Source organism: Aythya ferina (genome assembly GCF_964211825.1).
Source record: "Aythya ferina genome assembly, chromosome: 5".
NCBI classification, from domain to species: Eukaryota; Metazoa; Chordata; class Aves; order Anseriformes; family Anatidae; genus Aythya; species Aythya ferina.
This window is the reverse complement of record NC_140301.1, coordinates 10,479,684-10,499,389: the sequence shown is the minus strand read 5'-3', so window position 1 is coordinate 10,499,389 and position 19,706 is coordinate 10,479,684. Positions and strand designations below refer to the sequence as shown.

Here is a 19,706-nt window from a genome sequence, read left to right as displayed (position 1 = left end):
ATACTTAAATGTTCAGTTGGGATACAGTGCTTTCAGTAACGCACACAGACATTTGTGCGAATGGAAGGTCAGTTCTTGTATGTGTTATCAAAGGATGGAACTACAAACCTTTTTCAAAGATATCTCAAAACAATTTTGAATAAGCTGATTTTGTATGGCTGTTTTCCTCAGCTTTTCTTAGTTTTAAGCATGGATTACTCATTCAGGAAGTACCATCAAAAGACTTTAGAACTGCGCAAGATAAGGTTTCCTGTGATTGTATGAACCATAAAGTCTCTCCAGCTCAAATAAGAGCCGTCAGATTACCAAAGGTTTATATTTTGAAGTAGTTTATAAAAGGCCTTTTGAGCATCATATAATAGTATAAATTTTGTAGTTGTTTATATACGAAATCAGTTCTCTCTGATATTTAAAAACAAACTTAAGCTAAACTAATTCTTGACCATGAAAAGCATAAGACATTCCCTGTCTCTATAATGATCACAATATCAAACAATCATCAAAAAGCAAAACAAATCCTTCAAATGTACAGCTTGAAAACAATTCTGCTGATTTGTAGTAATTGTTCATGTGTTATACATCTATGTGCAAGCAGTTAGTTGAATTATCACAGTTCCTCTGTTAGTTGTGTATTGCTATTTGCATATGAGAATTAAAACTACTTGAACATGGTTGTCATAACCATGGAAATAGCCTTTTTCTGTCTTGGCACCTTCCTTTTCATCCATTTCTGGAATTAAATTAATTAACATAATTAATCTGTGTTATGGTCTTAGCTTTGAAATGCAATAGTCATTAAAAATAGATGGGTCACATCGTGAGAGTAAATAATAGACTGCAGAATAGGAGTCAATGTAGAACCAGGTTTAACTTGGTTCATAAAATTGTTTGCTTTTCTATTAAAACTATACTTTAACACTTCCAAATTGCAGTTACTCTTTTCTTGGAGTTTTGGAAGAGGCGGCAAGCTAGACTGAAATATGAGTGGGATTTGGTTGATTTTGAAGAGGAACAGCAACAACTCCAGCTGAGGCCAGAGTACGAGGCAAAATGCACCCAAAAGAAGAAGAATCCTGTGACTCAGGTAATGTAGCTTACTGGTAGTGTACATTGCCTGAGTGGACATGAATGCAAATTCAGTTATGTACCGAAAGATAATTTTGATAGTGCTTGAGTTCTGCATCTAATTGCTAGGTAAAAATTTGTGTGATATGTAAGCAGCCCTACTTCCTTACTGGAGTAGGGGAGGCCCTCAGCTACTAGATCTCCACGCAACATTTGTCATGGCAATCAGCATGGCTTACATTTGTAGAACATGATCCCAGCTACACCCTCTACAGCCTCACTGAACGCACTGAATACCAAAGCAGCATTTGGTAACACACTGTTTTCTCACTGAAGGCATTTGCTTGGTGACTACTGAGCTTTGCTGAAAGCAGCATAGCCTTGTTATCGTCAGTGAGTCCTGCAGCTGACAGCCCTGTGTTTCAGGGCACAGCACCATCATAGTGCAGCTGCACTGCTTTCCTGTCTGAGGTTACCAGTAACTGCGGGTTCTCAGTACATCAGCCTCTTGCATGTGACAGGCACGTCCCATTAGACCGTGGTTGTCTTCCTGCAGATGTCTTTGTTGTCTAGGTTTTTGACAGAGAGTAAATTAGAACTTTTTTTTTTTTTTGCTTCTGGGGTGTGTTTATAATCTTCATTAATTATTCTCTAATGATTTTAATTTCCACAGGAAATAGATATATTAAATCGGGAATACAGAGGTGGAGTTTACATCTTTCACCATCTGTATGGTGTTCTTCACACTTCAAGATATCAGGCTGAAATCTTCACACATTTAAAAGCATCCTTTCTCACTCCTTTGCAAGAGCAGTCTTATTAATCTAAAGATTTGCAAGCGTGGCTAGTTGTGTTTTTTTTCTTTTGGCACACAAACACGTTATTTGGCAAACACTAGAGAAATGAAAGTTGCTGAAGACTTTTGTCTGAAATCTAATAGAGATATAATTAACCGCATTATTGAACTCTTCTTAATTTACATTTAATTTAGGTAAGGAGATATTTGACAAATTTAGGGATTGGTTGCATTCCAATACAACATCTACCACCTTAATTTGAAGTATTTTGAAATCAACCTTGCTTTTCCTTGAGCTGTCTATAAATAATTTGCTTTCACTAGTCATGAGTATAATAAGGTGACCCAGTCTTCAGAAAAGAAACAGAATCTTAGCCAGAGCATTGTTCTATAAGCAGTAGGCCTGTCTTTCAAGGCTGTCTACTTAATTATTAGGAGATACGAGAAGTAAAATTAGCATATACAAGTTTTTTTTCCTGTCTCTCCTTCTCCTTCTGCACATACAGTATTAATGCTGGTGTTCTTATACTAGCAACTTGTATGCTGTAGTCACGCAGATCTTAGAGGAGAAGCACTATGATTTTGAGCGCATCTCTGCCAAGGTGTTGTTTTCTGCAAACTCAGGAAAATCCCTTCAGGCAAACCCTAATTTTTGATGAGCTAGTTCAGCTAATTGCAAACAGATAACTACCTGCTAGTTTGCAGATACTACTTGTTAGTTTGCCTCCCTGTGTATGCTTAGGTTGAAAACCTCCACTTTCTTACATAACTGCACAGTAACAAAAACCAACTGAACCACAGTGGTTCAGCTGCAGTGGAAGGAAAGAGCAGAGGGAATCACAGAGGCAGTTCAGGGCCCTCGTGCTCTGAGATAACGTACTGCAGCAGTTGTGTGAGGACAAGGAAGTGATAGACTGTCTCGTGAGCAGTGGTTACATGTGGCAGGGTCCAAAACCTGTAGTCTGGTGAGGTGAATTGGCCACAGCCGATGGCAGCCCAAGATGGCATGGGTTAGGTGCATTTGTGTAACTGTCTTGAGGGAAGAGACCATTCTCTCTCTAAATTCATGCAGATCTTGCAGATGGCTTATTTGGAATTGATTTAGGAAAGAAATAGAAATTGGACCTTGATATATTTTTCTTATCGAAGACTGAGATAGTGCACTGTTCTGTTCTTTATAACTATGCATTAACAGCTGCCATAAAAATTCAGTGACTGCATAATCCTCTATTTTATGACATACACATTTATTACCTTGGTAGATTTTCAGAAGCTTTTGTGCAGCAGGGTTTAGCAATGATCTTTTATCAGTGCCCAGTTACAGCAGATCATACAGCTTAGCCACACCTTAGCATAATTCCGTTTCATTAGATAATAGGTAATACTGAACAGTAATTGAAAAAAAATTAATTCTGCAGACTGGGTAAGATGATATGGATACAGGTCACTGAGTTTCTTGCGTTCCAAGGCTAGCTTTGCTTCGACCAGAAAACTATTTCTAAATTACTCCTGGCCATGATTCAAGGTTCAAGGTGCACAGAAATAGAAATTTGCCATCTTCAGGATGGAATTAATATCTCGTTTGCTATTAAAATTGTATTGGTATCATCCTTACAGTGATGATGCCATCCTGAACTATTTAACTAGATCATAACTAAAATCTGCCTTTGCTGATTACAGTTGAATCTCTATTTAAATAAATAACATTCCATTCAAAATTCCTCAGTCATTGCATATTATTGCCTGTCTTGTGTTCCAAAGCAGAAAACTGTTCAAGTAGCCTAGAATGCAAGATATTTGTTCCCTAGTATAGAACATAAATATTTATTAATGCATAATAGGTATAAGACATTATGAGCCTATTTAAAGTCACCTGATAGCTATGTTCATAACTTCTCTTCAGCTGTTTTTGTGGTTCTATTGATATAGCCTCAAACTTTTGCCATAATAAAAAAAAAAAATATATGTAATAATCAGAGGCTAAAGTATTTATTGATAAATGTGCTTAATAAGTATACTCTAGGCAGATACAGGCAGTATCTGCCTGTACTTTCTCATGAGAGTACAGCAAATTACACCTGTAACAGTCACATCTGTATCAACCTGATAATTAGCTAAAGAATATTGCCATCAAAAAGCAACAGTAGAACGATTGATATTGTGCTGGCCTGTAGCAATCCAAGTTCCTTCCTCCAAGAGGAAAAGAAGTGTGCTACAGTACCCTGGCCCAAAGATTTATCAAATTCAGATTACTTGCCGCTAATTTTTTTCTATTGGCATGGATTTTGAAATAATCATTTCTTAACATGTGATCTGGTATTTTAGGAATTAGAATTGGTTGCGAAAGAGAAAACTTTTCACGAACATGGCAAACTGTTCTTGTGCTATGTGGGAATACTCTTTTGGGTAAGACCTAGCTGCCTGATGCTGCAGCAACGATTGGCAACTAATGAATGCAGCCATTTCTTCAATACAAAAATAAGTATATTGAAGGAGTGGAAGAAAATGCTTTCTGGCTGTGTGGAAAAGCATGGTACATCCACTTAGATGATCATTAAGAAACCCTGACACAAATGATTTGTTAAAAACCAGTCCAGTTTTGAACTCAGTGCTGTATGGCAGCTGACCTAGCATTACAGTTCTGCCCTCTTCATGCAATGAAGCAGTTGGTCTTTTTCCTTCAGCTACTGACTGATTTTTGCAAAGGTTTAACTATTCTTTCCAGGTACTGTCTTGACTTCTAGCATTGTTACAGCCACTTTCGTCCTGATCTTTTTGGAATTTTTTTTGTTCAGCACATTCAAAATGATGTCATACCTGCCCTTGTAGAGAGAGGGGTTGTGAGTGGTTTTCCTTGGATGTGGTCCCTTTCCCACAGCTATTGAGAGCTCTGTGTGCTGCTTGATGTTGGAATAAGTTTATGGATTTGTGAACTATGCTGTGCTTGCTTGACCGTTTCAGGAGATGGAGCCTTACTTGCCTCTAACTAGCCAGGCTGTGCGGTTCTGCATCTCAGGAACTACAGTGTTGTTCTGGGTGAGCATCTTCTTTAAATTATCCCATTAACACTTACCACAGTTACTGATCATCACTAATTATGGCATTAACACACGCACTAATGTGTTAGCTTCCCTTGGATTATTGTCCTGCTGATTTCCCATGGTCATGCAAAATGCAGTTCACTTCAGTGGACAAAGATAAGAAACCTTGCAAATCTGTCATTAACTAGTAAATTGATGTGACGTTTTATCATAGGGCTCACTTGTTCTCTGGCTTATATGCCATTACCAAGCAACAGTGGAAAAAATGTGCAGTAAAGGTGAAAAAAATATATTATTCACTACAATGAAGTTACAACATATTTCTTTATAGAAATAACTGTAGAGTGAATTTCAGGGTGGACAATACAATCTAACCTGTCTTTTCCATCTCCATTTTTGACTTTGTATCCTTCTGCACAATTTTTTTGAATGTCTGCTTTACTTCTGTTAACAAAAGAATTATCGTGGCCTTAATGTGTGTAATATAACCAAGTGTTTTACCTGTGGTGTATTTTGCTTTCCAGTGCTGCTAAACTCATACCCTTAAGAATAAAATCTAGAGTATAAAGCATGTTGATGGACTTAATTCAAAAGATGCATGAGTTATAGCTGTACTGAGGTGTGTGTATGACATCTCTGTCCTTTCCTTAGGTGTCTCTGATCATAGCTAGCATGATAGCTGTGATTGTGTATCGTCTTGCAGTGTATGCTGCCTTTGCCAGCCTCATGGAAAACGCTCAAACTCTGCAGCCCATCAGTGGATTACTGACCCCTCAGCTGGCAACTTCGGTCACAGCCTCTTGCCTGAACTTTGTCATCATCATGATACTGAATTTCATATATGAGAGAATAGCTATCTGGATTACTGATATGGGTAAGCAGTGTAAATGAAGACAGAACTCTGAAGGAGTGGCTAGACGTTGGAGCTATCTAGAAGAGAATCGCTTTGGTTGGAAGGGACCTGCGAAGACCATCGTGTCCAACTGTCTACGGGTTCTCAGTAATTTTGGACATGAATTTGTGGTTAGCAACAATGACTCAGTTGTATCCATGGCCATGCTAAACATTTTCCTTGCATTTGAATAGTTACCATAAACTTCTTTATCGTATTCCAATGTTTGCATATATTAAAACTAGTCAGGCAGAGGTGATCACAGTTCAGAATATAATTAAAAATTCATTGTGCATTACATTAGAGTCACCAAACAGAGTTAAAAATGTCCTGACTTCCCAGTATTTCAATGAGAAATCCTGAGGATGTATTCTTAAGAAGAGATTGCAGCTTTTCAACAGACATTGTTTCTAGACAAAAGATGAAATAATCATGTTTGTTACTTTGGGGGAAGAAAGGAGAGTAGAAGAATGGGGGATAGGGCAGTGTAGATATTTCACTTTTTTTTCTTTTTTTTTAATACACCTCTTAGGTATGGGTTTACAATTTGGAATTAGATTCATGGCAGAGATGAAGTAGGTTGAGAAGCAGTTGGGCCGAGGATGTGTCATTGTGGATACAGCCATTGGCAACATTATTTTCAGAAGACTTGCTCCAGAGCTGGAGAAGCCTACTGGAAGGCAGATGCAGAAAGATCTCTTAGTTTTGTGGCAGGTTTTGTTCGACTGCTGCTTGCTTGGTGGATATGTCCTTCCCTAGGGACTTTACTGTGTATTTTTTTGTTTGCCCTGAACGATTTATACATCCAAGGCCTTTTAGGTGCTTCACAAGAAGAAGCCATGCTCACAGAATATTCAGCAGGAATGGGGCATGTAGGGAGCTGAAAATTATTGGATATTTGCGGTATGTACCGCTGTCATAAAAACAGTTGGGTAATCTCTTCTAATGACATTTTACAAGTGGAATTAAGAATTGGAAAGTGTGTGTTGCAGAAACTTACTGGGATGTTGTATTGGCTTCATTTTGATTAATTCTGGCCCATCTCATTTCAGATGTGTATTGCTTACCTCACTTGGCCTAATTAGACCAAGGAAAAACAGAACAAGTAATAAGTAAAATTGCCCCTAGCAAAAATAACAAATTTTTAGTATTTTTTTTTTTTTTCTTGAAAGGCACGATTTATGAGCATGAAGGCTGTTATGTTGTTTTCCTGCTTCGAAGCGTGGAGGATTGATTTCCCAACTGTCAGCCCTGTCAGCAGTTAGCCGATGCAGAGGGAAAGTCATTTATTTACTTCTGTGGAACTGCTGCCCTCCTACGGCAGCTTTAGGAGCCTGCAGTTAAGGTTTAGAGAAGTGGCAGAGGATAGGAATATGAAATGTTGACTACCTCCGTCAGGAATGTCTGTTCTAGCTCCCTTAACTCGTAAATTCTTGAAAAAAAGACTAGGCCAGATAATGCTTCTGGACAAACGTGTACAACCTATCTCTTCTGTTCCGGACATTGAGTATCTGATGTAAGCATTTGAACAACCCACTGACAAGGAAAACATCTTCATGAGCTGCATCCTAGGAAGACCTCCTTACCTTTCTGACTACCGCATCCTCTACAGTGCCCTGCTTTTAGGATCCTAGTAAATACTGCCTGTTCTTCAGTCATGCAAACTTACGCCAAACTTGAAAACATTACTCAGATGTGAAATAACTGTACCATATGGCAGGTGAGGTCAACGTGTCTGCCAGATCCTGACCAATTCATAGGAATTTCAATTTTTGTGGTTTATTTTCTTCCCCTTTCTTCCAGCTTAAACTGGTTGCATGTTACCATTTTATAAATACTGTATTTAGGGCTCTCTGATACCTTAAAAAGATAAATATGATGGAAAATGTGATTATGGAAGCAGCCAAATTTCAAGCCAAGTCTTAATGATGTTAACTGCTGCCAAGATGGCAGAATCATTTAGGTTTGAAAAGACGTTCAAGAACACAAAATCCAACCATCAGCCTGACCTACTGAGTCCCATCAACTAAACCACATCCTCGCTTATTGCCACCTCCACACATCTCGTAAATACCTCTAAGGAAAGGGACTCTACCGCTTTCCTGGGCAGCCTGTATCCTCACCCCCACTATGAGCTTCATAATTTGGAGGCCTGATGTCAATTTAAGTTGCATACATACTACACATTGAAAAAGCAGTACTGTAACATACTCTTCTGCCACAATGCAAAAATATTCCTTATCTTGTGCATTGCCAACATTAGAATTATCATACTCTAGGAGCCCCTGCTAGTTGATGTTTGAGATGCAGCATCCCCAAATAGTTCATCTCAGAAACAGGCACAAGTGATAGCAGATAGTATCAAGAAGCCAATAAACATTTCAAGAAGGAATTCCGCCTGCCTGCCTACTCAGAACATTGCATTGTCATTAAGGGTAGGGTGTCTGAGGACAGGTGCTTCATCTGCTGAACTACGTTTGGAGGGCTGTTTTTGTTTTACGTTTCTTCTGGGATGTAAAGGCACTGTGGGTGATAAGTATTTATGAAACTTTACCCTTTTAAGGGCATAAAGGAAAATAAAGTTACTGTTTTCTGGTTTCACAGAGATTCCCAGAACTCATATGGAGTATGAAAACAGGCTCACTATGAAAATGTTCCTGTTCCAGTTTGTCAACTACTATTCATCCTGCTTCTATGTGGCATTCTTCAAAGGGAAGTTTGTTGGTTACCCAGGTGCATACACATACATGTTCAATCGCTGGCGAAATGAAGAGGTAGGAGTTCTTGATCATGACATTTTAGCATGCACTTTATCAAGCATGTTGAGCATTTAATGTCCTTCTCTAACAGCCTTGGTGAAAAGGTTATTTTAACCGGCAGTCCAGGTGAAAATTAAGCATTGTCTTAATAATCTTTAAGAACTTCTCTCCTTTCGTTCACTTATAGAGCAGTAAGATGTATTTTATCTGGCTAATGTCAGTTATTCATGTCCATTAATCCTCCAATCTGTCTCTATCAGTGTGATCCTGCAGGCTGCTTGATTGAATTGACGACACAGCTCACCATAGTCATGGCTGGCAAGCAGATCTGGGGAAATATCCAAGAGGCCATTGTACCGTAAGTTCTCTTACACTGAGTACACTGAGATACCTGTGTTGTGGACAGAGGAAATTATTGGAAACTAGCGTTGGCTAGTGAGCATTTCCATATGACAAATTTATGAAAAATAGTCTATGCAAATTAACTGCATAGGAAGTAGACTGTTTTATAAAGGCTTTTGCCTCTTTTTTGAAAGCTATGTTTGTAAAAATGTATTGCAACAAGGAGTTTGTTTAAAAAAAGGGATCCTTGATCTACTTGTCTCATTATTAACTTATTCTGCATGTGCAGTTGGATTTGTAACTGGTGGGGACGACGGAAAGCCAGAAATAATCCAGAAAATTTGTATAGTCGCTGGGAGCAGGACCACGATCTGCAGACATTTGGAGCCTTGGGCCTATTCTATGAATATCTAGAAATGGGTAAGTGTAAAAATACACATTTGGAATGAGGACAAGGCACTTTGTATTGACACTTAGAAGAAAAGTTGTTGAAGGTTGATGGCACCATTTTCATATGGTAAACAGTAAGGGATTACTAGCTGGAAACGATAAAATAGGCCAGCCTAATTTGGAGAAGGAAAAAAAAAAGCTGTCTCTCTATCTTCAAATGCAGATAGAATTTCATAGAAACACTGTGAACACTGTTTCACTCATTCAAATGGTGAACATTATTCTTAGTACAGCCAGCTGTCTCAGTCTGTATCCCGTTCTTGTTCCCAAGCACATTATCAGCTGATGTCAGTGGAAATTCAAAGCATGGGATGAATGCCAAATATGCTGTGGGGTCTAATGCTGCGGATGTGAGATCTATCAACCAGATCAGAGAGAATCCATTTAGTTTTAGTTTGCGCTATGCTGTGATACTGTCCAGTAGGCCAGCAGAGGGAGCGCAAGTAACAGAAAGCTTTTTTCAGGGGTAATGCAAACAGGATCAGCATATGAAATTAGTTTACAAACCCTGAGAAATTAGAAAAAGAAATTCAGAAAACTAAATCTAAAGGATACGTTTTATATATATATATATAAATATATATATATATACACACACGCATACATACATACTTGTCTATTAGAAGGACAAAATTGGTTCAAAAGGGGTCCCCTGTAATTTTAAGTATTCTAGATTGACTACAATACTAGTGAAGCTATATTATTGTCATTTTGTACACTTGGTGATGTTTCATGAAGGGCTGTGATCTCATGAAATTCATACTCAAAGAACAATCAATTTCATTAGTCATGCCTGTTAATTGATTTCTTTCATTTTGGTAACGACTAAAGTGATCATTTATGTATTTTATTTACAATTCTTAAACCAAGTTAAGACTCTCCAGTGGAAAATTGGCATTAATATTTTGTCAAAAGCATTAACAATAGGTGGAGGTAAGGTTGTGATAAAAATAGAAGTATTTCCTTATTCTTATTTAAAAGTCTAACTGATGGGAAACCCTTTAGGCTTTTACTTAATCTGCACAAACTGCAGGAAAAGAAAAAAATTTTTTTTTTTTTTTTTTAACTCCTCTCATGATTCAGAAATTTGATGTGTGAGTATGTTCCCCTTCCCCTACAGCTAGTTGCCATTCATGAGAATAGAACTGCAGCACCATGAAAGCATTAGTATCCAGCACTGCTGGCAGCACCATTTTTCAGGACCCGAATCTCCCTTCCCTTTTGGTGCTGCAGCCTTAAGAGACCAGGCCTGGGACTGGGGCAGTTTGTCACTTCCCTTTGGGCAGGGCTAGAGGAAACTTGTTGTGCAGCCTGACAGAAGTTGGCCATTTGTCTGTAAGGGCCAAGTTGAATGTTTCGGTATCATCCCAAAGGTGCTCTACTAGGGGCAGGTGTTAGTGATTGTCTTTTCTGCCTTGCAGTCATTCAGTTTGGATTCATTACGCTCTTTGTGGCATCCTTTCCTCTGGCTCCGCTTCTTGCTCTGATGAATAATATCTTGGAGATTCGAGTAGACTCCTGGAAATTAACCACTCAGTACAGAAGACCTGTGGCTGCAAAAGCACATAGCATAGGAGTTTGGCAAGAAATCCTGAATGGAATGGCCATCTTGTCTGTTGTCACTAATGTAAGTAAGCTAACTGCACTAAGTCAGCTTTGACTTTTTTTTATGGCAGATTTAAAAATCGCTTAATGCTTTTTCTCCTTCATCAGCAGTATTCATTTTATCACATGCTACCCTATGGAGAGAGGATACAACTGCGTGGGTGGTTTGGTTTGTCTGTGTGTTGATGACGTGCATCCATGTTTCATTGGACCATAATCTTTCATTCACATGAATTTTTTTTCAGCATTTTGTAATGGTATAATCTAGTTTGAATCTTAGTCCGATGAAGCACGCTGATCATCCAGAGGGGACTATGAGGGACAAGAGAGGTGGATTGGGTCTGTTTACCAGATGACATTTCTCTCTCATCATTGTAAGGCCTGTTCTGTGGGAATGCTGCTAGTTCAGCTGTTCTTGGATGCCCCTATAGGGGTGGTGGTTTAGGGTACTTCTTATACATTGGAAATAAAATGGTATTTCAGTATTTCATCTTGAATGTAATGTGAAGCAGACCGCTGGGCAAAAGAGTTGCTTCTTTATAATGTAGTGTATTCAGCTGTATCAGATCTGCAGATGTCTTAGGCAACAAAACCACCTGCAGCTATTGCTGAAGTATAGATTCAGAATGGCTCAGGTTGGAAGGGACCTTAAAGATCTCCAACACTCAAGTAGCAAGGTAGCATTTCAAGTATCTCATGCTTCCAAGCAAAATGTGCCAGAAGTCATTGTTAACTCTTTCAATACAGCTGGAGAAAATGGCTCCCCTTTTTTCATAGAATAACTTGGCTGATTCACTCACTGAATTCAAGTTTGTCTATTTCTTGGAGGAATTCTAACCTGCATCTCTTTTTTCACTAAGGAGTGTGGTAAATGCTGACAGAAGATGATTCAGTTGAGGGCTGATAAAGTATGGGAATCTGTCCTGCATTTCATAAAGCAGTTGATAAATTAGTAAACGAGAGGAAAGGGAAGAATGACTTTGAAGTCAGAATACTCTTCTAGAGAAAAAGATATTTGGGATTTGGTGCCTGTTAGTGTCACCCTTGCTCAGTAGATCCTGGTTTACACCACAGATGGTACCAAAAAGCCTTTATGAATCTGCTCACAATTTTTGTGTAGAACTTGCTTAATTTCTTGTCCAAATTATTTTTCAGGCTTTTATTGTTGCATTCACATCAGACATGATTCCTCGTTTAGTTTACTACTACGCTTATTCTGAAAGTGACGACTCACCGATGTCCGGATACATAAACAATAGTTTGTCAGTGTTTCTAATCTCTGATTTTCCTGAGAGAAACAAGCCTAAAACGAACCCAGAACATTTTGTCATATGCAGGTTGGTGGTGTTACAATGATAAATATTTTGTGCCTTTATTTAGAATATAGTAAAAAAAAAAAAAAAAGTTACTGCAGATCTAATTAGCTTACTAGAAAGTAAATCATGTCTTCTCATCTTTCTGAAGTGTAAGACATAGCATTTAAGCTATTGAAAAGGCAGTGTTTGAGATGGTAAGAGATCATGCCCGTAATTAAAAAGAAAAAATTTTTAAGAGACTCTTATGGCTAATGTGGTTTGCCTTTATTTTTTTTATTTTTTTTTTTTTTTCCGGTTAATTAAGCTATTGGTGTTTTTTTTGTTATTTTTCTGAGTGATGGAGGAGATTGATGTCCCTAAGGTTGCAACACCAAACTGAATTTTCAAGGTATTTAGGCTGCAATGCCTTAGTGGCCAAGGAAGCATCATTATGGGGCAGTTCAGACTCCAAAGCTGAAAATAAGATGCGGTCTTTGAAGTCAATTGTTGCCATACTAAATATCTCTGGAATTGCGGTCCATCCTACTTTCATTTATAAAAATAAAAATGAAAAGAGAAAACACTACCTTCTTACCATAAGAATTATCAGAAGCTTCTGGAAGAATTGGGGAAGAATTTCAGAGAAGTCTGTGGTAAAAGAGAAGCATTTCAATTTGATTTGGTGAAGGAAAAAAAAAACAAGTTGTTGCTACAGCTTTATGATGCTTCAGTTTTAAAGACGTGGGAGTTTTTATCCTACTTATACATGTGAGGAGTGTTAAAACACAAATTCCAGACAGTGCTTCCTTTAAGCCCTGCGTTATTTCAGTATGTAATCTGTCAACATCTGTTGGATTTATTTAATATTTGTCAATTATTGTGTGATAAATCTCATCATTCCTGCATTATTTGATTATTGCTTGAAAAAAAGAGAAAGCTGTGTATAAAAATTTCACACATACTCATCTATATTCTGTTGCTGCGAGTGGGGATGTTTAAGCAAACGTAAGAGGCAAATGGAGAGGCAACCTTTTTCTGCAGAAGGAAGCAGACCATTTAAAACAAGATGAAAAGGTTTCTGAAGAGACAGCTGTATTTTGCTGTAAGTGTCACTGAGCTTGTAGTCTGTCTCAGACTGAATGACATTTCACCTTCGCACGTCTTTCTATTCAACAGGTACAGAGACTATCGATATCCTCCAGATCACGAGAAGAAATATTTACACACTATGCAGTTTTGGCACATTCTTGCTGCAAAACTGGCTTTTATAATTATTATGGAGGTATGTTACCTATGTTACTCCTTTCTGAAATTAATACCTTTATACATTTGCTAGGTAGCTACTAATGTTACAGAAAACAGAATTGCTGAGAGTACAAAAGAGTTTCTTCCTTAAGTAATCCCAAATACCCTTCCTAAATGAATAGTCTAAGTAGGGCTTTTGACATCAGTAAGTCAACCTCAGAGTAAGAGCAGTAAAAACAGCTGATAAGGACACTATTGGATTTGATCCGTATTGAAAATCCTAAAAGCATTTTGTGGTGATTTATGTAGGATAAAAAACAGCTAAAGAAGCACACATGGGTATTAGAAAGTGATGCTAGGAATTCAGAACCTGACACTTTGCTGTTGGCTGTGCTAATTCATAAATGGTTTGGAAGTAAACTTTGTGTGTAACAGGAAATGTTTTAATCTTTGTGCATATCTCATATACACAATATCATTTTTTGCAGCATGTTGTATTCATCGTCAAATTCTTTGTAGCATGGATGATTCCTGATGTCCCTGCAGATGTGAAAGCCAAAATAAAACGTGAAAAGTATTTAACACAGAAAATCCTACATGAGTATGAGCTTGAAAAACTGAAGGAGAGACTCTGTCAAGGTGATAAACGAGCCACAGAAAAAGAGTTCATTGCTACAGAAGGGAGAATGGAGTTATCCAGAGCAATGTAATTGAAAATACAACTGTTTGGGATTTAGCTCATTTTAGCTTCTTTATCTGTGATTTGCTCAGTATGCATCAACTTGAAAGCTATAGGACAGGTTCAACCCTTTGCTTTCAGCCCAAAGATTTTAGACTTTTAAAGAAAAGTTGTACTGAGCATCCTAGGTTTAGTAAATCTATTTAACTGTAAGACTTGGGCACTGCTCTCAATTTACCTATCACTTCAAATAGTCATGTAATCCTAGAACCTAGATTCCCAGTACAGGGAGTGTTATGCTAAAAGGGCTCACAGGATATCATACAGTCACCACCACCAAGCCCTTCCCGTACTGTTAAATGCAAACTTCGAGGCTGTATCCCAGCTGAACAAAAAGGATGTATCATAGAAGATTCCTGCTGTGGAAAATGCTGAGAAGGATGACTTCATGACATGATCATTTAAAATCAGACAGCTGATAAGTCCTGATAAAAGGTTTGGGTTGGGGTTTGGGGCTTTTTTGTATCAACTTGGTCTTACAAAACATTTGTTCCTGGCTTTGAACTTCTGTATGCTTTTTAGAAGGATTTTTTTTGTTGTTGTTGTTGTTTTTAAGATATACTGGCTTAATTCCACTTGGAATTATTTTAGGGCACAGAATTCAGTTAATATCTATTACTGAAGGAAAAAAAACGCCATAGTTATATTCATTAAGATAACATCTGCCAAAGAGTTCGCTCTTTAAATGCAGATTTTGTGGAACCCTCTATTTAAAGTGTTTTCTAAAAGATGTATGCAATTTGGAGAAATGCTTATTTCTCCATCTCAAAAACTGCCATTGGAAGAATATGCTCGGCATAAGTGTTGGCCAAAACTGCTCCTTTGTTTACGTTCTTCCCATTTTTGTGAATGTTAACAAAAGGTGTGGTTTTAAAACCATACGTCTGTGCTTGATCCATGCCATAGAGTATGATTTCAGAGTGCAGTGGACTGGGGGCTGGACTGCCGCACTAACTGATCTATCTACAAGACTGTTCAGAGGTTAGGATTCATATTCAAAAGATTTTAAGAATACCATGTACTTTGTTTACATTGTTCCTGTCCTTATACATAGGAGTCTTTCTTTAATCTTCAGGAAGGAATTGTTTTCTGTTTTGTCATGGGATTTTTCTACAAAGTTATTAAGGTTATAAATAGATAAATACTTGTGCAAAGTAGCTACAATCTGTATATGAATGTGCCCTTGGTTTATACATTTAAGCAGTTATGCATTTTGATGATTTCGCTGTATATTTAAAACATATCAACACCTCCACGCTTAGTGCCTTGTTTATTTGCATTTGGCAAAATGTGAAGATGATCACTATGTGGAAATGTTTATTTCCTAAGTGTGCTTGCAGGCATCATGATACTGTGAACCTGCACATGTAACTATAGAGTTAGACAAACAATGCCTGCCTTGGCACACTTCTGTGTGTTAGTGCCACGCAGGCCATTCACAGGAAACAGTTCATACCTAGACTGCTTAGATAAACTAGCACCAGACTGTTGAGTTCTCTCATGCTGAAATACACTAGCTAGAGAGATTAAAGATGTTAATATTTGCACTTTGAAAGTTATACTTCGTTGCAAGTATACGAGAAAAAAAAATCAGATATATCATATTTGTATTTGATATCAGCCAAATTATGTACTGTTTACTAGATCCACAACCTACGGTTCCTATATTTCATTTTAGCAGTGTCTTGAAATATTTTGGCTAGTATTCTTAATATTGTAAGAGTTTTAAATTAGTGTCTTCAGTGGAACTGTTAATAACTAGCAAAAGTTCTAACATTGAAGTGCCTACCTCGAACAAACATCACATGGTTTGGCTGCCAGTCAAGGAGTTGAAGCAGTTGTACATTTCTTTACTTTTCTGTAAGTTATTCAGCTTTGTTCTGTAAGTTTGCTTGATAAATCACACATATTGGCAATTCATGTTTATGATGAACTGACCATGTTCTTAAATATTCATATACATTTGAAGAAATGGATATACTGCAGGAATGCATGTTTAAATAAGCTATCTCTGCTGCTTAATGTGTAAGCCAAAGAAGAATATCATTCACCATAATTACGTATGTGACACGAGGATTTATATAATGTTAGCACTTTCCTGCTTCTTACATCTATACAGTTAACTAAATTGCTTAATTTAGACTTTTTTTTTTTACCGTTAGCAATGCAAACAATTGTTTCAAATAGGAGATGCAAAATGACAGTTCTATGCAAAATGTACAGATCTGATTGAAGCTGAAAGCAGATCTGAAACAACTGGCATTAGATGCACTATTTCTGCATATGGAACATGAGTTTCTTCAGATCCTGTAATAGTGTCCTCATGTACTACACTTGAAAAGTTGTCAGCAAAATAGCTGCATTGTGAATGATTGTTGCTATCTAAAAGCAAGACGGAAGAAAACAGGGAAGCAATGTAGTTTGGGATACATGCAACAGAGAGATGCAGAAGTCCCATGTGAAGACCTTGAATTTGATTTCATGTTTGGGCCCCCACTCTTCGCTTCTTTCAAATTCGTTTTTTGATATCACTTCCTATTTGATGCTATTGAAACATGTTCTGGATATTTTGTATCATGCAATAAGAAGTAAAAAAAAAAAAAAAAAAAAGGTATCTACTTATTTAAAATATATGTATCTAAAAATATATAATGACATTTCGTAACATAATTTGTTGGTGTAACAGAAACTGTTAAAGAGAAAATGTGTTGTCATATTAAGAGCTAATGTCAGAAAATCTAACACCTATTTCTGTCATCACTTGCCTTTACTTGTCATTAAGCAGTATTTTGACAAAAGATTATTAGCATGATTAGGATTATAATGGTCTGTGTACACATATTTCCTGAAGTGTTCTTGAAAAGTGACAAAATAAGAAAAAACGGTCTGGGCAGTTTTGGGCAGATGCGCTTGTTCTTACTGTTAGAATATTTGGTTTTGATGTGTTTAAAATATGTATCTAAAAGTGTCCTTTAACCAAAGCAAAGCTACTTCTGTGTTGGAACTACTGTAGTTAAAGCTACAGTAGATTGCTTCATTAGAGTTAGCTAGAACATAAAATTGGCCTTTCAAGTGTAATACAATCAGGGATTTTTTTCTTCCAGTTCAAATTTAGTATTTTTACATTAGATTGTGTGGTATGATCTAAGCAAATGACTGCAAAATGAGTGCTACTACAAAACACTATACTGTTTATTTCTAGAAGATTTTGTTATGTTTTTACTTTTTTATGTAAGACTATCAGTTTGAGACAATGGAAAGAGTGAAAATATATGGACTTCAGTACTGTTCTGTGTGTACTGCTTGTTTTAACTTGTACCGTCATGTAATCAGAGTGGCATTTCTGTCAAAGTATGTTGCCGATACACTAATGTTGGGATAATTTTTTAAACATTGCATTCAGCTAACTTATATATGTACATTTAATAAGATTTAAACCTTGCAAATAAAGCTGTGTTTATTTTTAATATGCTGTCAACTTGTGGGTGTTTTTGTTTTGTTTTGTTTTAAATCAAGAATTCAGCAAGTTAAATGCCCTGAGAGCCTTCTGGAGAAAAGTATTCGTAAAGATTTGTTCAACTCATTGCAGGATACTTGGATGCTGCGTACAGGTTTCCTGCAGTGGTCTGAGTTTAAAAAAAAAAAAAAAAAAAAAAAAAAGGTAAGAAAGCCTACATCTGGTTATCATCTTCCAACTGTACATTCTGTTAAGAAACTAATACCAAGGGAAATGTGTTCTAAGTTCTGCATATATTGTAAGCAGTGCACATCAGCTGAGATAGCATGCATATATGATAGCTACCTCATGAGTCATTGTAGCTTCCCAAATTCTTTGTTAGAAGGCCACAATTCAGTGAACAAGATTGAATACTTGCATCTTCCTTAAGGTGTGGTACAAACAGCATGGTAACCTACATTCATTTTTCATCCAGGCTGCTTTTTCCTTTATTTTTTGGATACAGTTTTTATTTTTCTGGTATCAGGACATGAGGTGACCTCTCAAGCTCTCAGTCACGCACACATTTTTCATGCACAGCGTGAGTGGTTCACACGTGTGCTTAGATAGCTTGGAGGATGTATACTGGAGAATTAGAATAGAGCTCAAGATCTTTTCAAGTGATTGGTCTTAATGTTCATAGATAACTCTACATGTTTTAAAACTTTAATTGTGGCACTGTTGTGGGACTTGGGGTTAAATCACAATGAATCACTTGCCATCACTAGTTAACACTGGAACTTGTTAACCCCATTATCAAAACTGGCAACACCACCCTCCAGGCATAGTTGCTTTCTTTTGAACTTGAAAATAATAATTTAAGATAATCACATGAAAGAAATGCATGAGATGAACAAAATGATTTCATTTGCACTAAAAAAAAAAAAGGCAAGGTGCAATTACGTATTATGCTATTGCCATTATTTGTTACTGAGGTGGGATAGGTTACTTAATTAGGTATCAATAGGAATAATTAAGACAGATGGGAAGAGAAAACAGTGAATAGAAATAAAAAGACCAAGGGAGGTGCTGTTGCTCTGCAGGACATAGGGGATATTCTTGCATTATAGAAATATTAAAAGCTTTCAGGCAAATTCAAGATTTGCTCTTGGAGATGGGCTCTTTGCCCACACTGAAACCTGTGGTAAATGGGTAAGGACATTTAATTGGGACTAAGATTTCATCCAGAAACAATTACATTTTATAAGAATGGCATGAAAATTTGTCAGATACCCACAAATCCTGGAACATACCTGTTTGTCTCTATGATCAAAAATTGTAGTTACCCTTATGAAGTCTTAACTTCATTACTCTTGTACTAACAGCAGTGTTTGGTGGTTGGCGGCATTTAATTTGCTCAGTATTGTCAGCTACACATATTAAAGGGTATTTCTAAAAATAAGTCCCTATTTATGCTATGCAAAAAATGGTAGAGAGTACTGAAATGGAAGAAACGTTTTGAACACAGGCATTTGTCTATTTTGTATGCTGCATATTTCTGCTCTTGTAGGACTATATAAGTAACCCCCTTCACCAGTAGATTATTAGAAAAACAAACAGAAAGCCTGGGAAGAAATAGTATCCCAGAATTTGAAATCTGCACATTTCATGTCTGTTTCAAATGCATGGCCTTTGCAACACTTAAAATATCTTGTCTAACATGCCTCAGATTGTTCAAAAATTAAAAAAAAAAAAAAAAAAAACAAAAAAAAACCCCTACATTTCTGAAAATAATCTCTTAGATGTGACAGTGAAAATACCTTCAGGTCAGCATAACTCTACCACTGGCAGCTCCTGCAAGCTGAAGTCCCAGATGTAACTAAAGCACAAGTTAAAGAGGCTACTAAATGAAGCTGGGGCAGGGGGTGGGGGTCCCAAACCTCTGGTATGGCAAAGAGATAGGATTAAGAGGGCTAACGCAGCCTGAACAAAGGAGTAAAGCATCAAAACGCTTCCTTCCCTACTTCCCTATACAGAGTGG

The 19,706-nt window shown here is 37.2% G+C and overlaps 1 protein-coding gene and 1 long non-coding RNA gene across 16 annotated transcripts in view; one reads left to right on the top strand and one right to left on the bottom strand.

The window, feature by feature from the left end:
* The window catches only part of ANO5 (anoctamin 5), a 54,090-nt gene extending 36,394 nt beyond the window's left edge, over positions 1 to 17,696 (top strand). For all 14 annotated transcript variants that reach the window (XM_084520778.1, XM_084520777.1, XM_084520775.1 and 11 more), the window contains 10 exons: positions 933 to 1,084; positions 4,823 to 4,897; positions 5,554 to 5,776; positions 8,399 to 8,568; positions 8,814 to 8,911; positions 9,185 to 9,315; positions 10,767 to 10,972; positions 12,106 to 12,287; positions 13,422 to 13,527; positions 13,979 to 17,696. In XM_084520778.1, coding sequence (XP_084376904.1) covers positions 933 to 1,084; positions 4,823 to 4,897; positions 5,554 to 5,776; positions 8,399 to 8,568; positions 8,814 to 8,911; positions 9,185 to 9,315; positions 10,767 to 10,972; positions 12,106 to 12,287; positions 13,422 to 13,527; positions 13,979 to 14,200 — 1,565 coding nt within the window. In that variant the 3' untranslated portion in view covers positions 14,201 to 17,696. The remainder of the gene's footprint in view (positions 1 to 932; positions 1,085 to 4,822; positions 4,898 to 5,553; positions 5,777 to 8,398; positions 8,569 to 8,813; positions 8,912 to 9,184; positions 9,316 to 10,766; positions 10,973 to 12,105; positions 12,288 to 13,421; positions 13,528 to 13,978) is intronic.
* The window catches only part of LOC311437469, a 317,804-nt gene that overhangs the window by 202,175 nt on the left and 95,923 nt on the right, over positions 1 to 19,706 (bottom strand). The gene's annotated exons all lie outside the window — the stretch shown is intronic.